This window comes from Tupaia chinensis, unplaced genomic scaffold (assembly GCF_000334495.1).
Source record: "Tupaia chinensis unplaced genomic scaffold, TupChi_1.0 Scaffold000119_2, whole genome shotgun sequence".
In the NCBI taxonomy this organism is placed as follows: Eukaryota; Metazoa; Chordata; class Mammalia; order Scandentia; family Tupaiidae; genus Tupaia; species Tupaia belangeri.
Genome location: NW_006159586.1, coordinates 4,711,807 through 4,737,258, shown reverse-complemented (window position 1 = coordinate 4,737,258; position 25,452 = coordinate 4,711,807). Strand labels below are relative to the sequence as shown.

Sequence of the window (25,452 nt, the reverse complement as noted above, 5' to 3'; positions counted from 1 at the left end):
TTTTTGCTATAGGGTGCGTGCGCTTGCCAGAAAGATAGAGAGACAGAGAGATAGAAAGTGAGAAATCACCCCCCGGGGGGATGGCCACACCGCAATCTCTTCTCCATTCTTCCTCTCGGGATCTTGGGCACACACGCACACGTGCCCGGCGTGAGTTTAAGCCACTGGGTCAAGGACTCGAACCGTGGTTGGCTACATGGGAGTTCAGCGATATAGCCATTACGCTAACTGCTGGTCCCCAAATACTTCTTTTAAAAAAAGAGAGATAAATGTCACTCTATTCTTAGATTTGAGGTTGCTATGCTACTTAATTATACTAAATGTAATTTCTGCTCGCCAGAGAAAAATCTTTCTTTTTCCTTTTTTTTTTTGAATAATGTGTATATGGCCTTAAATAAATATTCATTTGGGAGAATTAATTCTCAGTACTCAACCAGTGTGGTTTTCAAGCTGCCGGGTTTGGACTCAAACTGCACAGTTGGCTATGTGAGATCCAGCTGCCTTAACCGCTGCACCACCTAGCTGGACTTTTTGGCTTTTTTTAGTTTCTTTGTTTGTTTGTTTGTTTTGTTTTTACTAGTGGGCATGTGCTTTTGCCAGAGAGATATAGAGAGGCAGAGAGAGGAAGAGAAAGCATCCCTGGTCGGGCATTGTCAAACCTCAATCCCTTCTCCTTCTCTCCCTCCTTTTGAGATTTTGGGCATGCACTCACACATGCCTGGCTTATTTCGCAAGTCCCTGAGTCTGGGACTTGAACTACAAGGGCATGCATGTGGGTTTAGGCTGCCTTAGCCACAAGGCTACAGATATACTCCCTTATAGTCTATTTTTCAGTGTATTCCACTGGAACAGGTGCACAATGATTTAAAAATACCTCTTATATTTTTTAAAGAGGCTTTTGCTTTAGTGCACATGTACTCACCAGAGAGAGAGAGAGAGAGACAGAGACAGTGAGAGGGAAAGTGAGAAATCAACCTCCAGGAAGGATAGTCATGCTGCAGTCCCTTCTCTTCCATTCTCCTCCTGGGATCTTGGGCACACATGCACACTCACCTGATGTGAGTTTCGAGCCACCAGGTCTGGGAATCGAACTGTGGTTGGCCATGGGCATCCAATGACGTAACTGCTATGCCATTTGCTAGCCCCGGATTTTGTTTTATGGTAAAAGGTAGAAGGAAAAAAAAATCTATCATTTTCTCCCTGTACTTCTTATTGATTTTTAAATTGAAAGTAGTAGATGCTTTTAGTAGGAACATTCAAATGATAGAGGAAAGTATATATTTACTTCCTTTCTCACCCAATTACTCTCTCCCTAGCAGACACCTCTAATTATTTATTAGGTGTCCTTTCAGATAACGAGTAGGCTTTATGCTACCATATCTTTCTTTTTACAAAGTAACATAAACCAGATTATAGTATATTCTCTTCCATACTTCAATATCTTCACTTTAATAATATATCTTGGGGACCAGCAATTATTATAATGGCTATATTGCTGGACTCCCATGTAGTAAACCGCGGTTCGAGTCCCGGACCCGGTGGCTTAAACTCACGCCAGGTGCGTGTGCGTGAATGCCCAAGATCCCAAGAGGAGAATGGAGGAGAAGGGATTGTGGCATGGCCACGCCCCCGGGGGGAATATCTCACTTTCTGTCTCTCTGTCTCTCTCTGTCTGTCTGGCGAGCGCATGTGCCCTATAGCAAAAACCTCTCCAAAGAAAGAAAATATATATATACCTTAAGTATATCTTCATACCAGCACATATACATCTACCGCATTCTTTTTATAAAGCGCCCTAGTATTCCATTTTATCAAGGAACCCTCATCTATTAACATTTGTTCAACTGTCCCTGATGGACATTTGCAACAATTTTTTTCTTCTGCTATTACAATGAATACCTTTCGGTGAATACTCTTTTACATTTTTCTTGACAGTATCATTCTCTCTTTATCTAAAATTTTGTTAGAGAGAGAAAGGGGGAAAGCAAGAAAGCAGCTCCCAATGGAACGTGGTCATACCACAATCCCTTCTCTATTTCTTCCTCTTTTTGGAATTCTGAGCTCACATGCGCACACGCCTACTATATTTTGCAAGCCACCAAGTCCGGGACTCAAACTGTGCAGTTGGTGACGTGGCTCCCATAATTACCAGGCCACGGGCCGCCCGACATTGCCTTTCATATGTATTCATAAGATAACTGGGGCCAATGCGTGCAACGGTGTAAGTCGTGCCTGCACGAGCTGCCTCTTCCTCTACGTGGACAACACTTACTTTGTAGACATTAAAACTTTAAATGCTTACCGTGATTATTTTCCGGTAGACAGATATAACATCTTTTGCCAAAGGGGGTCCTTTTGCTGATCACTATGGCCCTGGGTAAATCACTGTAAAAAGTACTGCTGAGTGAAAGGGCACACGCACGTGGACTTTTTCTTCCTCCTTTCCTCCCTTTCTTCTTTTCTTCCTTCCTTCTTTCTTTCCTCCTCTATAAGAGAGATGAGGGAGGAGGTTAATAGGGGATTGCCCCACCAGAGTCCTCCAGCCTCCAGCCAGCCAGCGTTGCAGGTACATGTGGGCATGCCTGGCAGATTCGCGCTGAGTATGCCTGGGCTTCTGGTGTGGCTCCAGGATTATGCAGTGACACTGTGACACCTGCGTCACTCTAACTCTGGCCTGCACCTAGACTTTTGTAGCTGTTGTTAACTTCCCCTCCAAAATGGTTGTACCAAGAGATGTAGGTTTTGATAGTGCTTGATTTCTAAGGTCTAACTTCCTGTGTTGTTCTGAGTTGTGGTCGACTTTGACTTGAGGTTATAAGAAAGTGAGAACAGGAATTGCTAAATGCTATAAGAAATGAAGTTTCCCAATGGAGCAATCAGGTGATTTCATGTTACCTTCTAGGGACAAACTAACATGAAGTTCCTTGAAGGAATGGACACCAGCAGCAGAAGAAAGAAGCTGTTCTAATCCTAGGTACCTAAAACCTGCATGGTTGGTTCCTGAACATATTTGAAAGGTCTTCAAAAAGTTTATGGAAAAATGCATATTATTATTATTTTTTAAATCATGAATGTGGCCAGCAGAGGGCATGGAGGTAAAAGAAGTTGAATCTCACATAACTGACAATGTGGTCTGAGACCTGAACATGGTGGCTTGAAAAACACGTCAGGCATGTGTGAATGTATACCCAGAATATGGAAAGGAGAATGGAAAAGGGATTGTGGTGTGGCCAAAGAGGGATTTCTCACTCTCTCTCTCTCCTGCAAGTACATATGTCTTATGGCAAACTAAAAAAAAAGAAAAAAAGAAGAGCGTGAATTTAAAAGTTTTTGCACACAAACTTGTACTTGACTTCTACTTTTCCATGAATATTTTGAATTCTCCTTGTATGTGTTGCTAAAAATGTCTTGTCTTGGGTCAGCAGGTGGTGTGGAAGTTGAGGCGCAGACTCTCACTTGGCCAACTGTGTTGTTCAAGTTCTGGACCTGGTGACTTAAAAAACACGTGGGGTGCATATGCATGCGCGTGCGTGTGTGTGTGTGTGTGTGTGTGTGTGTGTGTGCCGAAAATCCCAAGAGGATACAAAAGGAGAAGGGATTGCGGTGTGACCATCCCTTGAGGGATGATGGCTCACTTTTCCTCTGTAGCTTTGTCTGTCTCTCTTTGTTAAGTATACATGCCCTATGGGGGGGAAAGTCTCTTCTTTTTCTTTGCTGGAGGAATTAAATGAACAATATTGGGAAGAGTACAGTCAGTAATGCTGTAATAAAGCGGTCGTGAAAGGCTAGTATTATAGGGTCAAATGAGGGCTCGTTGTTATGTCTGTTGTGTATACGGAAGAATGTTCTGCTATTAGGGTCTTCTTCAAGTTCTCAAGGAAGAGATATTTGACTGCATTTTTAACAACAACAGCACACGTTGTGAAGCACTTTGGACATGGGCTTATTGTCCTCGTGGTTAAGTTGTGTCTGACGTTGCTTTCATTGTCATAAAATGCCTATCCATTTGTCACTGTGGGACTCCACTACAGAGCAGTAGAAAGAAGAGCAAACAGAACACCGAGGCTATGATAGGTTTAACAGGAAGGGACACATGAAACAAGTGCCAAAAGAAGTGTAAGGGGCCAGCCGGGAGCACGGCAGAACTGAAACTCTGTGATGCTCAGTCTACACAGGGAGGTCTAGAGTTCACACCCAGAGACCTCCCTGTGCACGCTGGGTGTGTGTGTGCTTGCCCGTGATCCATCCTGGTGAGGCTGGGGGTGTGGATCGTGGCACAAAGACTCTGTTGGGCGTGCCTTCTCTCTCCTTAATGGAAGGAATAAATAAGCTTAACAAACAAACTTAACAGACAAAATTAAAACAAGGAAGGTGAGGGGAGAGAGAGAAGAAAAGAAGGTGAAAAAAAGGTAAACGGGATAGGAGGAAGGAAGACCAGGAAAATAAGAGTGTTTTGGGACGTTACAACACAGAGGAAATCTCACGCAGTCGCGTCTCCATTTGGCTTCTCATGGTACTGTCTAGTGATCTGATTCACTTTTGCCTTAAAGCATCGTGTAGCTTTTCCACTGGGCCCTTGTAGAAATAGGAAAAGGAATGTGAGAATCTTGAAAATTTGCAAAACTTCATGACTCATATTGACTTGCTAGCAGTTATCAGGGACAAATAACCTTTTTAAAAAAGTTTTATTATATATTTCTGTCTTGTGATAAAGTTCTAATCTATTCTATGTTTCGTCTTCAGGGACAAAATGCAACTTACTGCGCCTGCAAGCTTGCTTAAAGGACAGCATGTTCCTGGAATCAGTTACATTTGCTTTTGTTCAGGATGAACCAGAGGAAGAAGCCAGCTACTCCGCATTCCTGGTAGCGGAGCTCAGGTAAGAGCACAGATTCAGCTGCTTCTGTTCTGCAGGGAAGCGCAGCACAGTTGATTTGGTTGCTATAGATTTAGCTAATTGGGCTAAAAACGGTCATGGTAAGTTCTTGACTACCTTTTGGAAATTAGGGGTATGAGTGATGGTGTGTGGGTCACTAATGTCTCAGTAGAAAAAAGTGTTTAAGCTTGAATTTATTCTTTTTAAACTATTATTTGCATTATTTTATACTGCCTGTATTCCTGGGTCATATGTATTTGTTTCTTCAGCTGCTTCTGGGATAACTTTTCCTTCCATGTAATCTTTTCTTCTCATTTAGGACCACTTCGTTCCTTTTAAATGAAAAGCATCTCATGGGACCAGCAGTTAGCGTAATGGCTATGCTGCTGAACTCCCATGTAGTTAACTGTGGTTCGTGTCCCGGACCCGGTGGCTTAAAACTCAGGCCAGGCACGTGTGTGTGCGTGCCCAAGATCCTGAAAGGAGAATGGAAGAGAAGGGATTGCGGCGTGGCCAATCCCCTTCAGGGTGATTTCTCGCTTTCTGTCTTCCTGTCTCTCTCTGTCTGGCGAGCGCACACGCCCTATAGCAAAAAAAAAAAAAAAAAAAAAAGGCATCTCAGTGTGGCAGGGGGACCTTTACATGAGTTAATCTGACCTGGAAGTGTGCACACATCTTTGCTCATGCAGATGTACTAAGTGATGGAAGAACCTACCTCCGACCAGGCAGTGGCATGGTAATTTAAGGCAGCTGTACCCCATATGGCTGACTGCTCAGTTCAAGTCCTGGACCTGGCAGCTTGAAGAACACAGCAGGCACATGTGTGTACATGCCCAAAGTCCCAAAAGGAGAAATGGAGAAGGGATGTGATGTGGCCATCCCCCATGGGGGGGTGGTTCTTTCTTACTTCCTCCAATCCCCACCCCCCATCTCTTTGGCAAGTACCCAAATCCTCTACCAAAAATTAAAAAACAAAAAAACTACCTCTAAACTCTTTTTTTTATAAATAGCAATGTATTTAATTTTATTAATTATTATTATTATTATTTAAAATTTGCTATAGGGCACGTGTGCTCACCAGAGAGAGAAAGAGAGAAAGTAAGCTGCCAGGGCCGGGATTTGAACCACGATCAACCATGTGAGAGTCCAACCATGCCACCTACTGATCCCTACCCCTAAATTCTTAAGCTCAGCATTACTCCCTGCGTTTTTAAGCATGTGCAGCAAAAAGTCAGCACTTTTCTTGACACACATGCCAACTCCACTGTTGTTGTGATGAAATAGCACACCCTGCTTTTGTAAAGCGACATCTTTCAGATACTGGGTGACTTTTTGGATACACATGCCTGGATGGCCTAGGCAGTTTTACGGATGTCCTTTTTAATTTAATTTTATTTTATTCATTACAGAAAGTGTGCACATGCATAGCATGGGGAGTAGGGAGAAAGAGAGAGAGAGAGAGAGAACCCTCAGCAGAGTCTCATCACGCTGCCCTCCCCCTTCCTCAGCCCTCCAGTTCCTCAGGATCATATGCCAGTGTGTTTTCAGGCCAACCAGGGACCTAAATCCATTGTTGGCCATGTCGCTTTTGGCCCCACAGTTCAGTTTTGTTACCAAATGTGCCGCCAGGCTGGGCAGTGCTGGTGTTTTTAAAGGGAACTTGAAGATTTGAACCTGTTGATTTGCAAGACTTTGTGAAGTTTCTGGGTCAAGGGCGTAGAGAACCTTTTCAGAGATCTCCTCAGGCCAAGAGGCTTGGATTCCTTGGACAAGTTCTTGTGTCCTGGTACGACAATGACCGCTGAGTAACAAAGTCAGGAAGACGGAAGGTCACACAGCCAGATGGCAGGTTGGACAAGAAAACTGCGGACAGCGGCTTTCTGTTCACAGGTTTGTAGGGGTGCACCTGAAGACCTTGGAAAGCAAGGCCACAGGGGCTCCTGTCTCCTTGTGCCAGGGCGTATTTGAAGCTGAAGATAACCCTGGAGCTTATTCCTGCAGTATCTATTTTATTCAAAGATTTGAAGCAAAAAGTCTCTGTTTTTATATTAAAACAAACACACATGTAGATTAGTAGGACACAGCATGGTAGGGAGATTGGGAAGAACCTCCCAAGGATGTCCATGGGCCACAGACACGCCTGCCACCAGTACAGGAGTATTGTGGGAGCATGTGGGAAACACAAGGCTCCGTGGCTCAACCCGGCCATCCCTGCCTTCAGGGCCTCCATACTCGAGCACCTTTCTCCTCCATCTCTCCGGAGTGCCCTGTTTCTGCTAAGGCAGATGCTGATGCACCCTCCTTTCCAAAGCGTTTCCTCAGTGACTGCCTTTTGACTCCCACAGCTAGTTACCAGCTCCTCTCTCTGGCACTTACCAAGTCCTTGCTTGAGATATGGATGCATAGGTCCCAGTCATGGGTCCTCTGTGGGTCCTTCTCCATGAGGGTCCTGGCTGAGCGTTGGCCCCACCTGCTGAGCACTCTGCCCCATTGGGAGCGGGATCTCAATGATCATGTAAAGAGTGAAGAATGAGGGCTGGCCCTGGAGCACTGCAGTGAAGTCTTCTGTGTTGGGAGCTGGATCCTGCATGGCTACCCATGGTTGGAATCCCAGTCCCACAGTTGGAAAAAAACACACCAAGTGCATGTCTCTGTGTGTCCCAAATACTGAAGGGATGGAGAAATGGAAGAGAACCAGTTGTGACATAACTATGCCACACTGTTTTTGTTTGTTTGTTTATTTTCTTTCTCTCTGGTGAGCATATGTGCTCTCTGGCAATTAAGGGAAAAAAAATGAACGAGTGAGAAGATGGTATTGCCAGTCTGTGGCCAAGGAGGCAACTGATTTTGCTTCTAGTTTTTCTTTTGAGAGATTTTTGCCATAGGGTGCATGTGCTTGCCAGAGAGACAGAAAGTGAGAAATCAACCCCTGGGGGAAACGGCCATGCCACAATTCCGTCTCCTTCATTCTCCTCTCGGGATTTTAGGCACGCGCACACATGTGCCCGGCATGAGTTTCAAACCATGTTGTGTCTGGGACTTAAACCACAGTTGGCCATGTGGGAGTCTAGTACCTTAACCGCTACGCCATCCACTGGCCCCAGTTTTACTTCTTTTTGAAAGTGAAACTCAAGCATTTGGCCTAGCTTGCGAGTATTTCCCGAAAGGAGAGGAGAGAGAGGAAACCAAGGTCCCTCCCTTTTAGACGAGTTTCTGATGAGAGAAGGCACACTGACGTGAGCAGGTGCCCTGACAGTCCTGAGGCTCCAGAGAAACCACCATTCATCCTTCCGTCCTAAGTCTGAACAGCAAGTGAGTTGCTGATTGATTTAGTTGTGTCTGTTGCCCTATTCATCAGGCCTCTTTTAATTACCCTCTTTGATTTTTCCAGTTGCATCAGCCCCAACGTACTTCTGACAATAAGGAAATGTTAATTGGGAATGGAAATAGAAATCATTAAGCAATTATATTAAATAATTACGGTGTGTTATGTTAAGGACATCATGTCACTGGTATATCAATATGTTGTAATCAAATGAACAAAGAAACTTCTCCTCTACTTCCCAGAAGAACTGAACACTGGCCTTAAACCTGCAAAAGTTGTCTCTGGAGTCATGCCCTCCTTTGGGTTCTTCCCATCTGTGCTGTGCCTGGGCCTCTCTGGGCCCAGTAACTGTGTCCATCTCCTTTGTGAGACATGTTTAATAGAGCTGATGGGACCAGCAGGTGGCATAATAGTTATGTCACTGGACTCCCACATGGCCCATTGTGGTTTGAGTCTCAGACCTAGGAGGCTTCAAATTCATGCCAAGCGCATGTCTGTGCCTGCCCAAAATCCGGAGAAGAGAATGGAGGAGAAGGGATAGCAGCATGGCCATCCCCCCCGGGGCATGATTTCTCTTCTGTCTCTCTTTCTCTTTCTGTCTCTATGGCAAGTGCAGGCATCCTATAGCAAAAATCTCTCTTAAAATAATAATAAAGCTGAGGTTAGACCACTGCAAGTATCAGAGAGGCTCCCAGTACTAACTCCAGATTTAGTCCTGGTTATTTTAATAATAATAATAATAATAATAAAGCTGAGGTTAGACCACTATACGCATCAGAGAGGCTAACAGTACTAACTCCAGATTTAGTCCTGGTTATTCTGCTGTTTTAAGTCAGATAGGAAAATATCTCTGCATTTTAGTTTTCCCATTTAGCCCTATTTTTTTTCTCTGTCAAATGTTTTAAAACCTGAATACACAGAAGCTTTAGACATAAGGCATCATTCGTAGGGGGCCTGCTGGGTTTCTATCCACGCAGTGGGAACCATTGCTTTCTGGCTCTCAAGTGAGCTTTCTGCAGAGTCCTGCAGCCTCAGTGTGGATCTCTCTCCTCTAATCTCCTCTGGTCCTCGTAGAACTTTATCTGCTTTTTGGTCAATTCTAAGCACTACTTGGATTCGCTCAGAACATGGATTATGTCTTTCCAAACCTTACTCTCATTCTTGGCAGATAATCCCCCACTGGCTTTCCTGAAAAGATTAAGGCTAATGTGGAGGAATTGAATTCACTCATTCCTCTCTTTTCTTGTTAATGATCTCCAGCTCTGTGGCACTCTCCCACTTTCAGACAAAGAAGTGCCCGCTCTCCCTCCTCACCAGGGCTACCCCTGTCCTGGGTGCCCTTGAGCCCTTCCTCCACATCTTCCTGTAACAGGACTGGGTGCCTCCCGTGACTCAGGGCTCCGTTGCAACGGCTTTCAAACAGGCCCAGGTTTTATTCTATTTTTAAAAGCGCACACACACACAAATCAAAATGCCTTTGCTTGCCCTCACTGCCGCATCTCCTCAGTTGCTTTCCTTTTGCAGCGAGACATCCCAGTTTCCTTTTTCCTCATAGCTCGTAGTTTTGCAACCTAGTTTCCTATGTCGTCCCTATAGAAATCACACCCTCAGAAGTCCATAGTGGTACCTTTGTAGCGCAATCCACGGCAGTGTTTTGTTTAGTGTTTAGATAGTTGTGTAATCGCTCCTGCCTCAGCCCCATGGGTAGCTAGGACTACGGGTACCTCCCACTGTGTCCTGCTTTCACGGTGGGCCAGGCCCACTCTCTCATGTGGCCTCAGACTACCAAGTAGCAGGGTCAGCCAGTGCATGCTCCTGTGCTGGTCCATTCGCCTCAAATTTTCTCAGGAGCATTGATTTTCTTTCCCTCCAGTCTTCTGCACCCCCCTGTCCCCGACATATTTCTCTGGTTTATGTGTCCACCTTTCTCTTAACCGCGTTTTCCAACCTGGTCCACTGTATGCATCATGGCTAAGAGTCCACGCTCTGACATGAGCCTGTCTGTGGTTGAATTTCAACTGCCTCTAATTCATGACAAGACCTTTGGCCAAGTAACCTCTCCGTGCCTCAGTTTCCCCAACCTTAAAATGAGGATTATAGTGGGACTAGCAGTTAGCGTAATGGCTATGTCACTGAACTTCCATGTAGCTGACCACGATTCGAGTCCCAGACCTGGTGGCTTAAACTCACACTGGGCGCGTGTGCGTGCGTGTCCAAGATCCCGAGAGGAGAATGGAGGAGAAGTGACTGTGATGTGGCAATCCCCCCTGGGGGGTGATTTCTCGCTTTCTTCCTCTCTGTCTCTCTCTGTCTTTCTGGCGTGCACACGTGCCCTATAACAAAAACCTCTCCAATAAATAAATAAATAAATAAGGCCAGGAACGTATTTTTTTAAAAAATGAGAATTATAGTAATTTGTAAGAATCGAACGAGATAGCCTATGTACTATTTGCCCCAATTTGGCATATGAAAATACCTATTAGATGTTCTCTAACTATTGGTTTCTTTCTGGAGTGATGAAAATGTTCTGGAATCACATAGTGGTGACAGCTCTACATTCTGAATGCATAAAAAGCCACTTAAATTTTACAACAATAAAATAGTGAATTTAATGTTATGTGAATTTTATCTCAATTAAAAATATATGCTAAACTATCTATTAACATAGCAATAAGCTCCTAGATCTTTGAAAATGTGCTGGTTTCTTCTTTTAGGACATTTACTTACACTATCCCACACAGAGGCAGACGATACATAGTTATTGATAAATGGATTTATTCATGTGGTTTGAGAGTCCAGGGAAGAAAGAATGATGGAGAGAGGAAGCTTCCTAAATTTTGCAGGTGTTCTGACATCCAACTTTTAATTTTGTTTCCTTTTTACCAATAAATCATTTAAATTGTCTCCAGAGCTCACATCACTCATTTCAGGACGTAGGGTGTTGGAACGGGAAGGGGCGTCACCGGTGAAAGCTCTAGATGTTGGTGCATCCATTAGTCACAGTGAGACTGCCTGGCATGGACAGAGTCCCATCCTTAGATTAAAAGCAGCTCTAACCGGATTATGTAAAGCGGGACAGCACAGGGGCGGGCTCCGTGCAGACGCCGCCTGGAGGTCTTCCATTAATACATGCCGCCATCTAGTGGCAGCGCGTGGGAACGACGCTGGGCTGGGCCGTTTCGTTTGGTGCAACGACGAATGTCCGCGGAATTGCAGTCCTTTCTGTAGGAAGTGTGAGTGAGAGTGGATACAAGGCAGAAATACGGGGGAGCCCAGGAAGAGGAGAAGGAAAACCCCTCAGCACAGGGTGGGGACGCAAAGGACACAAGTGGTGCTTGTGCCCGCCTTCCACAACCTTGTCTGCATCATTCCAGGGCAATTCCCTCCCCCACTCCAACACTAAACTTTGTGGGTTCCCCCCATGTAAGTCTCACTTTCCAACACTCTGTGCTGACCCCTTATGCTGAACTTCGAATCCCCCTTCTTCTATGTAGGAGTTCAAGGCTGGGAAGGTTTAGCTGAGTCATCACATTTGGCCACCACCCGGAGTCCTGGGCGAAGTCTTCAGCCCAGTGCCACCCACAGCAGTTCATCACGTGACCGCCACCCGCAGGAGCCACAGGTAAGGGCAACCGCAGGCCTGGGCAGCTCAGACTGCAGCGGGGGAAGCCCACGGTCCAGGTGGGCCCCCCAATCCTTCCTGGAACCTCGTGGTCACTGGTGCCAGGGGGAGTTGAATCCTGTCTAAGGGTGCAGCTCTCTGGTGATGTTCTCTTGGGGCAACTTGAATGGGCAGTGTTGACCTTGATGCTGATCCCCCCCACACACACACAAGCTATGTTAATGACTAGATTAATTATAGATTGTTAGGGATATTTATAAAGCAAAGAGCTTTAGGATGGGAGGGGCTGAAGGGGAGGTATTGATGCTTCCCTCCGAAGTCTGGCCACATAGTCTGGAGGCTTGTAACAGAGTGATTAAAAGTGTGGATTTGGGGGCCAGTGGGTAATGTGGAGGTTAAGGCTGCTGGATCCCACCCAGCCAATTCTGAGTCACAGACTCCATGGCTTGGAAAAATATGCTGGGTGTATGTGCATGCGTGCCCAAAATCCCAAGAGGAGAACGAAGGAGAAGGGTTTGCAGCATGGCCATCCCCCGCTAGGAGGTGATCTCTCACTTTCTCTATCTCATTCTCTCTCTCTCTGGTGAGTGCATGCACCCTATTGCGACATTTTTTTTTTAAAGCATGGATTTAGGAGTCTTGAGTATTTGACTTTGAGAGAGTTATTTAACATTACTTTAAGTTGCAGTTTCTCATTCTCTAAAATGAGGACGATTAAACCTACCTCTCAAGATTATTGTGAGGATTAAAGGAAATACAGTAAAAACTGTTAATTTCAGAGATTGAGACTGGGTTTTATTTTATTTTATTTATTTTTTTAAAATATTTTTTAGAATTATTTTATTCAATTTCATTCATTCAGTCATTTATTTTAATTTGACCAGACACACACACACACACACACACACACACACACACAGAGGAAAGTGAGAAAGCAAGACACCAGGTCCAGGACTTGAACCATGGTCGGCCATGTAGGAGTGTCCAGCACCTTAACCACCACGCCACCTGCCGGTCCCCGAGACTGGGTTTTAGAGAGTTAATGGAGAAGTTGACTAGAGCAGGGCATCATAAAAGATGAGAGATACCTCGAATATTTTATTTTAAAATATAGAATTTCTTGGGCTGGCCTCAGAGCCTAGTGGTTAGGGGCAGGGGAAAGATCACATGGCCAAAATGGTTCGAATCCTGGCCCCGGAGGCCTGAACAATGTACTGGCACGTGTGCATGTGTGCCTCAACCCCCAACAGGATGGAGTGATGGAGGAAGGGAGTGTGGCATGGCCATGCCTAATTAGGGGTGCTTTCTCCCTCTCTGTCTCTCTCTGGCAAGTGCATGTGCCTTCTAGCAAGTTAAAAAATATATAGATAATGGAGAGTCATGACCTTTTCTTTGACTGTACATCCACTGGTTGGTGTTTTTTGAGTTGTCTGTCTCACACTAAATCACATGCAAAATATTTTAATTTTGAGTTCTAGTTTGGTTTTCTTTAAATGTAGCAAGAACTTAAAGAAACTTGGGAAGCCACTTGTAAAGTCACTTTCTACAGAAATGTCCAATTCCCCAAATTACTCCTGATTATTGAGAGTTTTGCCAAACTTTTACTCTCCACACTTAATTAGCAAGCACCTTTTTTTTTTTTTGAGTTTTGCACATGCAATTGCTAGAGAGATGGAAAGAGAGAAAGTGAGAAATCATCCCCCAAGGGAGATGGCCATGTCACAATCCCTTCTCCTTCACTCCTCCATAGGATTTTGGGTACATATGCACACACACCTGGTATTAGTTTCAAGCCTCCGGGTCTGGGATTTGATTCATAGTTGACAATGTAGGAGTCCAGAACCTTAACCATTACACCACCTGCTGGCCCCAACCAGCAGCTTTTTAGCAGCTTCCTGTCTTTCTAAAACAGTCAACCTTTACTTTCACAGCAGCAGCTTCCTTTCCTTGCTTACTCAGATTTAGCCAGCTTGTGTAGTATTTAATAACATTTCACAGTTACAGCAACAAATACAGCTGTTGTAAACTGGCTCTTGGTAAGCATACGGGACGGAGGAGCAGCGGGCACTGCTGCTGTCAACACCCACTGGTGAGCATCCTTAACAGAGGGCCTGCAGTGTCATGGGTAACCTGACAAGCTGGTTAAGCGGAGCAGAGCAAGACCAGCTTCTCCTGCCCTGCATATAAAGTGCTTCCTTAGGGCCCATCGTACCAAAATATCCAGTGGATGGTAGGTATTATCTTGCTCATGAATAAGTTCAGCATCGGAAGGATTCTCAGAAATCTAACCGTTCATCCTCTTATTTTATAAATAAGATGAAAGTATTTTGTAATGTTGACCTTCCTAGTATAGATATTTTTTAAAGAATTATTTATTTAACTTTATGTATTTATTTATTTATTTTTATTTCACCAGAGAGGAAAAGAGAGAGAGAAAGAGAGAGAGAGAAAGTGAGAAAGCAAGCCTCTAGATCTGGGACTCGAACCACAGCCTGCCATGTGGGAGTCCAGTGCCTCCAGCCACCATGCCACCTGCCGGCCTCCCTCATATAGCTTTTGGCCTCAATAAGTAAAAGGATTATTGACCATAAACCTCATATTCTGAATCAGAAGGACTGGTGTTTGCAGAAGCATCTGGGAATCAGCAGAACGCATAAAACGGTCTTCTGCCCGAACTCCATGTCTTTGTGGTAAGGCTGGGTGAAGCCACACGTGGTGATGACAGACTCCAGGGTCTTGGGGAAGGTGAGACCTCCTGTGTGTGTTGGGGGGCAGGGCTGAGGACTGGGCACACACACTCAGGAGGCACTTCCCAAATGAGGAAGAATTTGATGAACAATGTGTACAGGGACGAATGAAGCGATAAGCAGAGCCAGGCCTTGGGCTTTAGGCAACCAGGTGACCCTCTGGCCTTGGTCACACTAGGCTGGGCACCTGGGATGATCGTAGAAACCCACCAGAAATACCTGACTCATGGGCTGTTTGGGGGCAGTGCGTTGGGACAAGGGTCTTTGAAGCTATGTGCTGTTTATTTGTTGTGTGTTTAAAACATTCTTCTCTGAGATCCCGTGTTGCAACAAATGGAAATTACCCTTTTGTTCTGACCGGACTGGGTGTGAAGGACTGCCATGTGGGACGGAGAGTGGAAGAGGCTGCCCATGGCAAAGAGGGCGCGTGGGCGGGGCAAGTCCTTTAAGAAGCCGCAAGTTCAGAGACACGAAGCTCTGGATGAAGGGCTTTGCAACCCTGATTTAACTCCTAGCTTGTTTCATTTTTTAAAGGAAAATTTTAGTTTAAGGATAATATCCTAAAGGTGCCAACAGGTGGTGTGGTGGTGAAGGTGCTGGACTCCCAAATGACTGACCATGGTTCAAGTCCTGGACCTGGTGGCTTGAAAATCATGCCAGTTGCATGTGTGCATGCCCAAAACCCCTAGAGGAGAATGGAGAAGAGATTGCAGCATGGCCGTACTCCCCCAGGGTGGAGTGGGGTGGGCGGGAGTTCTCATTTTCCCTCTCTCCGTCTTTTTGGTAAGCGCACACATTCTATAGCAAAAATTTCTCTCTCTCTCTCTCTCAAAGAAAGAAAGAAAAATAGCATCCTAGAGGGGCCAGCAAGTGGCATGTTGGTTAAAGTGCTGGACTCCCACATGCACAACCAACAGTTTGAGTCCCAGATTTGGTGGCTCGAAAATCACACCAGGCGTGTATGCTTACATGCCCAAAATCCTGAGAAGAGAATGGAGGAGAAGGGATTGTGGCATGACCATCCCCCTGGAGGGTGATTTCTCACTTTTTCTGTCTCTCTTCGGCAAGTGCATGCACCCTAAGGAAAAAAAAAATACTAAAAACAAAAAAGGAATAGCATCTTACAAAAGTACACAGATCATACACTTGCAGCTTGATGCGATTTTAATTTTATATTGAAAGGGACATTCAATGTACTTGACAAACACATGCTGCAAATCCCTCATTCTCTGCAAAGACATGGATGTACTTCCCCAACCCACCCCAGGGCCCCAGCTCCTCCTCTGACTTCCAGGCTCTCTCCTGATATATGGCCTCCGTGGAGTGGGGTGTGCCCATTCTGGGATTGTTTCACTTGCAGGGAACAGGTTCTTTCATACCAGTGTGTAGCATCGCCGGGCACCTTGTGTAAAAGGTGCATCGCTCAGGCCTGACACTCCCTGAGCTGCTGATCCTGTCATTCTGCAATAGGCCTGCAGTTTGTAACAAGCACCCTGGGGAGTCTGACCTAGCACCCCAAGTTTATAACAAGCACCCCAGCCAACATGTGAGAAACACTTTGCTTTTCCTGCACCAGAGATCAAGATGAGCCCTGGGGACCTGTGAGATTATCTCCTGAGGGGAAGATGGGGAGGGAAGGGTTTTCTAGAAGAGACAAGGAGCTCGAGGTAGAACCCCTCTAACGACATGCTGGATCTGCTGCACAGAGCAGCTCAACCCTCATTTGCTCTGCCCTGCTTGGAAGCCTTCTGTGGCCTTCAGTCCTTGACATGCTCAGTTTCTGAAGCTGGGAGCGGCCTCAGACTGCTGGAACCCTTAGCTGCTGTGCTAATCTTATAAGAGAAGTTGAGCATGTCCAGGGAGCAGTTTGTTTTCCTTCCCAGTGGAGAGAAGCTAACTTCTGGTGTGATTTTCTTATGCCTTGAAACAGAGGCACCAGCTGTTTATAATGAGGCCTGTCCCTCCATGGCCATGGCCCCCGGCTTGAGGGAGTTTGACTTCTTTTCAGCTGCTCTGATAGTATCCATTGCCAGGCGCCTGTCAGCCCTGATCCGGAATGTGCAGCCTGAGGCGTGGCAGGTTCTAGTAAAACGTAAGGCTAGCCCTGCAGTGCGGAGGTTAAGCACGTGGACTGGATCCTCCCTGAGTACTCGGGGCAAGTGTGTGTCTATGAGTGGGGCTGGCTAAAGGCTGGGGATGGATTGTAGCATCAGGACCCTCTTGGGAGTGCGGGCCCTTTCTCTCTCTGTCTCTCTTGTTCATGGAAGAAACAAATGAACGTATATACAAACGGAAGAATGAATGAATGAATAAGTAAATAAATAAAACTTGAGGCAGCTTCAGAAGAGCATTTGTGGTTCACATGGTGGTTTTGTGTTTTTTAGTTCCATGGACCAAAGATGGAAGAGAATCCTGGGCCAGCCCCTTGCCACCCCTACTTCCCAGCCTAAGAAGAAACGGACATCAATGGTATCTCTGTTTTCCAAGGTCAGACACAAAATATTATGAACACCCGTCCTTCTGCAGGGCTATTTTATAAGCTATGTGCTTGCCTGGTCCACGGTTAGTTGGGCCTGCTCTACTGAAGTGACTTTTGAAAAAAATTTACGACCTGGGTTGGTTGTTTATAGGGAGATAAAAAGATGAGTTCAGGGCCCAGCAGGTTGCATAGTGGCTAAGGCATTGGACTCCCATGTGGCTGACCGCAGTTTGAGTCCTGGACCTGGCAGCTTGAAACTCACGCTGGGCATGTGTGCATGTGTGCCCAAGATCCTGAGAGAATGGAGGAGGGGGGATTGTGGCATGGCCACACCACTAGGCAGTGATTTCTCATCTTCTGCCTCTCTGTTTCTCCAGCAAGCACACATGCCTTACAGCAAAAATCTCTGGGGGTGGGGGCAAGAAAGTGAGTTGAGAGAGTTTAACCTTCTGTTAACTCCATAGTAAAAACAGAGAATAAACTGCAATAAGACTTAGAAATGACCAAACTTCAGGATTGGCAGGTGGCGTGGTGATTAAGGTACTGGACGCCCATGTGGCCGACCATGGCTTGAAACCTAGTAGCTTACTTTCTCACTTTTCCTCTCTCTCTCTCTGTCCCTCTGGTCAAATTAAAATAATAATAATAAATTAAATAATAATAATAATAAAATAAATTATCAAATGTCATCAATATTGCTATGAAGACAACCAGATCTGGTTCTGGTCTCCTTCCACTTCCCTTACTAAGACAGTGGGTAGAAGGCTTTGTCCTCGTTCTTGATCTTTTCTTTTTTTAAAGATTTTTTAATTTTATTTTATTTGTTATTATTATTTTTTAATTTGCTACAGGACATATGCACTCACCAGAGAGGGACAGAAAGAGAGAGAGAGAGAGAGAGAGAGAGAGAGAGGGAGGGAGGGAAAATGAGAAAGCATGCCTCCAGTTCCAGGACTCAAACCTCTGTCAGTCATGTGGGTGTCCAGCACCTCAACCCCCACGCCACCTGCTGGCCCCTGTCCTTGATCTTTTCTGACTCTTCTATTGTTTTGGTTCTGCCTCTGGTCCACACCGCCATGTTGTGTCCTGCGGAACATCAGGGTCTTCCTGGCCTCAGAAGCTCGTGTGCTCCCTAGGGACAGTGGTCTGTCTCCTGCCTGGTCTCTTGCCCTGCAGTTATTTAGTTTAATCCTTGAAGTGCATGTTTCCGCATCAGACACAGTATTTCCCGACTTGCGTTATTTATGTATTTTTTAATTGCTCTGTCGCATACGTTCTGGAGTTGGGACTGCCTTCAAATGCCCTGAAATGTTCGCAGAGGCGCACAAGATATTTGGAGATGTGCTTACTCGTTGTGTCAGATGCTGTGGGAGGTCAAATAACTACTGGGAACTGGCACTTGGAATTAGCTGTGAAGTGGGGTACGGGCCGGGGAACATCTGTCCTTGCAGAGGGCTCAGGAGAGAGTGAGAGGAGCTGGAGAAACCAGCGCAGACACGTTTCTCAAGGCGTTCGGCTCCGAGATAGAGCAGAACACTGGGGAGGAGGGGAGGAGGACGAAGGCTAAACAAAGCTCTCCTCTTCCGGATGGGAGGAGCAACAGCGTACCTTCTACTGTGAAAGGGTCTCTATTCTCAGCTCCCATCACCGTTTGCCATGTCCTTCTCAATTGCTGCCACACTCGGGTGCTACACTAGCTCTCGGCAGAATTCCCCCAAACCCACCTCAGCACCAGCCCTTCAATATTTGTCCTCCCCCCTTTCTTATTCCTTCATCAATTTCTTCATTAGGTAGATCAAAGTAGTGATAGCATATTTCCTTGGGACCTGCAGATGGTGTAATGGTTATGTCTCTGGACTCCCATATGGCCAACCACGGTTCTAGTCCTGGATCCAGTGGCTTGAAACTTGTGCCAGGCACATGTACATGTGTGTGCCCAAAATCCTGAGAGGAGAATGGGGAAGGGCATTGCTGCGTGCCCTATAGCAAAGATCTCTATAAATAAATAAATAAATAAATAAATAAAATGTTTCCAACAAAACCAGGCATCTGTAGTTGAAAAGAAAGAAATAGAATTGAGCAGGCACTCATGAGGTTTTCTTTAGAGAAAAGGGTTGGGTTTGGGCAGGACTGGGTGTGACTCGGAACACTCCTGTATTAACACATTTTTGACTTACCACCCAGATCTCTTGGAAACTGAGGACCCAGAAGCGGGAGCCTATGAAGAATGTGTTTTTCATCTTGGCAGAAAGAGCCCGGGACCCCAGTGCTAAAAAGCGCCACATGGCAATGAGAGGCCTGGGGACCATGGCCTGTGAAGCCCCAGACAAGGTAGGAGAGGGAGGGGGAGCTCAGCCAGCCTTCCCAGCCCTCTGCAGCCCTCATAGCACGGAGAGCACGGAGCCCCTGTCTCCAGTGCTGAGCTGTGGCATCTCGTGTATGGTTATTGCGTGGAGTGCCCATCACCAGGGCCAAGCAGTGGCATCTCACATACTGCTTCTCTGTTGCTGTGTAAGAGAGCACCTCAGGCTTAGCAGCTTGTCGGAGCAGCAATACATATTCACCATGTCAGTTGTCGTGAGCCAGGAGTGCAGGGATGGCTTAGCTGTCCTCTGTGCAGGATCTCCTGAGGCTGCCATTAAATGTCAGCCAGATTGCACTCTTTTGACAGCCAGGATCGTCTTCTGAGCTGACATTGTTGTTGGCAGAACTCAGTTCCTTCCAGTTGTAGGGCCAAAGTTACTGTTGTATTTCTGGCTACCTGTTGGGGTTACGCTCAGCCTCAAGAAGCCATTTTCTCACACATGGCAGCCTGTAACTTTCTTTATTTAAAATTTTTTTGAACATTTATTTATTTATCTATTTATGTATTGTGTTTCAAGCTGGCAGTCTAGGACTTGAACTACGGCCGGCCATGTGAGAATCCAGTGCTTTTACCAACCACCGTGCTGCCTGCTGACCTGGCAATCTGTTTCTTCAAGGCCAACAGGAGAGTCTGCTCAGATGTAGTTTTTTTTTTTTAAAGAGAAATTTTTGCTATAGGGTGCATGTGCTTGCCAGAGAGACAGAGAGATGGACAGAAAGAGATCACCCCCCCAGGGCAGATGGCCAGGCTGCAATCCCTTCTCCTCCAGTCTCCTCTCAGGATTTTGGGCACACACGTACTCGTGCCTGGCGTGTATTTGAAGCCACCAAGTTGGGGACTCTAACTGTGGTTGACCATGTGGGAGTCCAGTGACGTAAACATTATGCCATTTACTGGCCCCAGCATGTAGCCTTAAGTCATGTACAGTTACCACAGCAGTGACATCCTGTCACCTTCACCATTTCTTCTAGGCTGTAAGCAAGTCAGGTTCATTCCGCACTCCAGGGGACGAGCCTGTGCAGGGCATGACTCATTCCGGGCCATCCTGGGGTCTGTGCCTCAGTGTTACCAACCATGGCACACAGCTGTAGGCACACAACTAGACATCCCACTGGGAATGTAAGTGGCTTTCTAACAATCTACGCGTGTTCAGTAAAAGACATTTTCCCTTTGACCTCATTTGGCCTCTGCCAAGTTTCGTGCCATTTCATCCACCCCACTGTAAAGGAACCTCTGCTCCCCCAACTCCTAGACCGTCCCAGGCTATCACCACCCTTGACAAGTCCTACCCAAACTCATTGGCCCACAGGCCACACTGCAGGTGGGTTTTTCCTTCTCCTTCAAAGACTGAGTTGAGCTCTTGAGTTGGGTTAATAGAAGCTTTTGTGTATTTTTTAGGTTTATGCATTTATTTCTTCTTGGAGAGAGAGAGTCTCAACCCCACAATGAGAGCCCTGCACGGGGATCCACGCCTGGTCTCAGCCAGCCCAGATCATGGGCATGTGTGCACACCCAGCATGCTCAGGGATGTGCTGGGTCATGAACCCAAGACCTTCCCTATGTGTGTCCAGTTGTGTTCTCACTAAGCCACCGCCCGTCCCAAAGTGTTGGTGTTTTGATGAGAGTGTTGCAGCAGATCCTGAAGACAGCCAGGGTCTCTTAGTCCAAGTCCTCGGTTATTGGTTGATTGCTAGAGTCATTCCCATGGGAGCAATTATAGAATTGTTAATGCTTTTCAAACCTTAATATCAGGTGAGAAAGTATAAGAAAATCATCCTAGACCTGCTGGTGCATGGATTGTATGACCCTGTGAGCTCTGAAGTCATCCACGAAAGTATGAAGACTCTGACCATCATCCTGGGCAAGACCCAGGGGAAAGGTTTGGGCTCCTTCTTCGTAGACATCACTCTCCAGACAAGGACTTTATTAGATGATGTAAGTGAGACAACTCGGAGGTTTTGAAATCAAAGTGGGATTAGAAATGTCAGCCTCAGAGGCCAGCCAGGTTCAAGTCCCAGACCCAACAGTTTGGAAAACACACAGGGTATTTATGTGTGCATGCCCAAAATTTTGGGAGGAGAAATGGAGGAGAGGGGATTGTGCTGAGGCCTCTCCCCTTGAGCTGTCTGAGGAATACACACAAAATGTGTAACGTTTTAAAAGTTCATTTATTTACTTCTGTATTTATATTAATGAGTCAGAACGTGTGTGTGTGTATGAGAGAGAGAAATCTGTTCTTGACAGGGTCTTGTCATGCCACAACCTCCTTCCTTCAGCCCTCCAGCTTGTCAGGATCTTGGACATGCATGTACCTAGCATGTTTTCAGATTGATCTGGGATCCAAACCCATGGTCAGCACACACAGTTCAGTATGCTACCCTCAGGTAGCTGGGTCAAAACTTGTAACTTCTCTAGCTTGTGGGGAGGAAAATTTGCTGGCAGGTGGAGAGGAGTACAAAGGAGACTTGCTTTTTCTGTAAGTCTCTTTCGGTTATTTTCCATGTTGAACATATAAATGTATTCTGTCTCCAAAACATGAAATACTGAAAGAAAAAGTGGGAGACAGGGAGTAGTGTTCGTGATCCCCCAGGGGTCTCCTCTTGCCCCCTGGAGAAGAGGTTCCTGGAAGGCCTCAGCCCCTCGCCACTTGGTCTCCCACCCACCCGGCTCAGTGCTTTAGCCGGGATCTGGTGGCTCCCCCTGTACCGACATTCAAGGACGATGTTGGGATGTGGTCTGATGAAGTTCCCTCTTGGGAGTAACCAGGCTTTGTTGCTGTTTTGTTAACGGGATCCCACAGGAGAATGACAGTCTGAGATTCTCAGCCTTTGTTTTGTTTGGGCAATTGGCTGCCTTTGCCGGACGGAAGTGGAAGAAATTTTTCACCAGTCAGGTCAAACAGACCAGAGATTCTCTCCTGATCCACCTACAGGATAGAAACCCCCAGGTTGCCAAGGTAAGAGTGTGATCTCAACCACCTGCATGAAACCTTACCGTGCTGTACCTGAAGGGAGCTGGGATGCTGCCCCGTGGAGTTGAGAGGTCCAGCCCTGGGCTTCCCCACAGTGCCATTTGGATACTTGGCAGTGTATCCGCGTGGTCCTGGAAAAGGTGCTGCCTCGCTGCGTTGTCTCTCTGAGCAAGTGTGTCGTTTCCATTCACCCCTGGCCGATCCAAGAGCCTGTCAAAGCTCAATAAGCTCAGGCTGATGGAGGGTGAGGACGGCAGACACAGGTTTAATCAGTCGGCAGCAGCCCACGAATGAGGGTAGTTACTCATGCCCAGTTGACTTTCGTCACTGCATCCGGTAGAGATTTCCCAGCCCTGGCTTCTCAATGACCTGTAGAACTATGGTTTATTCTTGGAGAAACTGTGTCCTAACAGAGTTGGATAAATTCAGGCGTATTTTGGAGTGGGACTAGATGAACATTCCCAAACCACTGGGAATGAAGGGTTTTAAATCCTTTGTCTTCCTTAAGTCAGGGAGAGGGTTAATGTAAGAAGTCAGTACTTTGAAAAATTGTATCCATGTTAGTGATGACATGTATGTGCATGCAAAAGAGAAAATAAGAGAGAGAAGTACCTTTGCTAGGGTCTTGTCATGCTGCAGTCCCTTTGTCCTAGCCTTCCAGCTAGTCAGGGTTCCAGGCACACACATGCACTGGTATGTTCCAGGTTGGCCGGACTAAGGATTTGAACCAGTGGTTGGCCATTTGGCTTCCAGCACTGCAGTACAGTACTCTACTGAAAGTGCCATGGAGGCTGGACTAAATTCAGTCCTACTTCTGATGGGACAGTAAAAGGGCATGGTAAACTATGAAGCTGTGCTTTTCCTTCTAGCCCCCAGATTACAGACATGGCTATTTTATAAGTGTACATCCTTTTGAGAGTTACTCTTTGCAGTCCCTGACCACAGATTGGGTGCAGTCCTCTGAGATAAACTTTCTTTCTTGGGATTATAGAACTCTCTTGCACTTTTGGGGACCAGCAGTTGTCATAATGGCTATGTTGCTGGACTCTCACGTAGTCTACCGAAGTTTGAGTCCCAGGTCCGGTGGCTTAAACTCACACCAGGCTTATGTGCATGTGTGCCCAAGATCCCGAGAGGAGAATGGAGGAGAAGGGATTGCGGTGTGGCCATCCCCTCTGGGGGGTGATTTCTCGCTTTCTGTCTCTCTGTCTTTCTGGTGAGCACATGAGCCCTATAGCAAAAACTTCCCCCCCCACACACAAAAAGAACTCTTGCACTTTAGTGAATAAGATGGTATAGTTAGCCCTCTGTAGTGGCGGGTTCCACATTTGGAGACTCAGCCAACTTGGATTGAAACTATTTGAAAAACAAGAACACAGTTTAAAAAATACAGTAATAAAAAAAGAATATAAATATAAAAACAGTGTAACAAGTGCTTACATAGCATTTACATTGTATTAGGTATTAAACGTAAGCCGGTGATGATTTACAGTATAGGGGAATGTGTGTAGGTTCTCTGCCGTTTTATACAAGGGGCTCGAATGGATCTTGATACCTGGGGAGAGGGGTCCAGTAATCAATCACTTGTTAATACCAAGGAACAACTGTAATATTATTTTTTTCAGGCTTGCAAAACAACTTTTCGAGCCTGTTCTCCATATCTGAAACTAAGGAAGGAATACAACTTCCAGGTTGAAGATGATCAAAGGAATCCTAAACTCTACCGGCAGCTGGTGAGTGAGCCAGGATCAGAGAGAATTCACTTAGGGTCCATGCCCTCCTGCTGTTTAACATGGAATGTGGCCAAGCACACCAGAGAGTTGCACCCCGAAAAATGACAGGACTCAGGCAAATTATGTTTCCTTTAAAAAAAATTATTTATTTATTAATGTATCCTCCATGAATGAGAGACAGAGAGAAATAAGAGAGACAGACACCACACTCTACAGGGTCTCAGTGCTGCGATCCACTCCCAGCTTCAACCAGCCCCCGATCATGGGCATGCATGTGTTTGCATATCCCAGGGAGGCCTCTAGATTTGTACCCAGACCCTTGCCAGGTAGATCAACCTCAAAGTGTCATGTTTATTGCTGCACCACTCTTTGGCCCCCAAGCCAATTATATTGTAATTGTAATTGACCTATAATGCCTGGAGGATAGCGCACCATACATTGGCAGCTCCAGTCCAGGTCATCAGCAGAATGCAGCGATGAAGCCGCCACCGCCTAGTATCCGAGTGCTTTGGTGCTTGCTATCCTCATGCTTGGCATTGAAGACTGTCTACCAGTTCTGCAGGCAAGGAAGTTGGCTGGATTCCTCCCTCATGGGTACCTCTGTTAAATTTCTTTCAGAGCCACTATCATCCAGAGCTCCTGCAATTCTTCTATGCAAATAAAATTCTGTAAACAGAACTGCAGGGAAATGGTCCCACCTGAGTGCATTGCTGGGCGCCTCGGTTCCCCAGGTTTTCTCCCATTGGATACTTCTGCTGCCTCTTGTGATTGTCATTAAAAAATGATGTTAGGAGAGCAGTCAACGGCAGAAATAATGCTACGGAACTGTAGAGATATAGCCGAAGCAAAATTCGAAATTGCTTTCCTATATTGCATTTTCTCCCCATTCAAATTTGGTGAAAAGGTACACATGTTCTTTAAAACACTTAAATATATGTAAATTCACTGCTTACCTCTCAGGGTTTTTTTTTTTTTCCTTTTAAAGCTCACCTTTGTCAGCTTTTATTTTTAATATTTATCTTCTGAGAATTAGGACAATAACCGTTGCCTTAAGTGTTTTTATATTAATGTACTAGTTATTGATACTTTGTCATTCACTAATAATAACTTTTTCTGCCAAGACTTATTTAAAGTTGGCCAAGATACCAGGAAGGTGGCTTACAGAGGTATCTTTAGCTTTTCATAATTTAAACAGTCGCTATCTCCTCCAAGAACATCCTAAACAAGAATTACTAAAGGGGGAAAAACCCAAAAGGTATGTGTTGACAGTCCTTAGACTCATAAGAATTTATGGAATAATAAAAGTAAAAAATATTTATTGAGAGTGTTTATAT

The 25,452-nt window shown here is 45.7% G+C and overlaps 1 protein-coding gene across 3 annotated transcripts; it reads left to right on the top strand.

The window, feature by feature from the left end:
- Positions 1 to 4,794: 4,794 nt before the first annotated feature.
- On the top strand, positions 4,795 to 25,016 carry MRO (maestro). 3 transcript variants are annotated; one of them, XM_006144456.1, is made up of 8 exons: positions 4,795 to 4,879; positions 11,696 to 11,823; positions 16,955 to 17,057; positions 19,234 to 19,380; positions 21,167 to 21,349; positions 22,215 to 22,370; positions 24,011 to 24,118; positions 24,737 to 25,016. In XM_006144456.1, exons 3-8 carry the CDS (start codon positions 16,959 to 16,961, stop codon positions 24,788 to 24,790), a joined length of 747 nt encoding a protein of 248 aa, XP_006144518.1. In that variant the 5' UTR covers positions 4,795 to 4,879; positions 11,696 to 11,823; positions 16,955 to 16,958; the 3' UTR covers positions 24,791 to 25,016. The 3 variants fall into 3 exon arrangements, with proteins under 3 accessions (XP_006144518.1, XP_014441725.1, XP_006144519.1); XM_014586239.2 differs by lacking the exon at positions 4,795 to 4,879 and adding an exon at positions 4,904 to 4,977; XM_006144457.1 differs by lacking the exon at positions 4,795 to 4,879 and adding an exon at positions 11,354 to 11,434.
- The last annotated feature ends 436 nt before the right edge of the window (positions 25,017 to 25,452 follow it).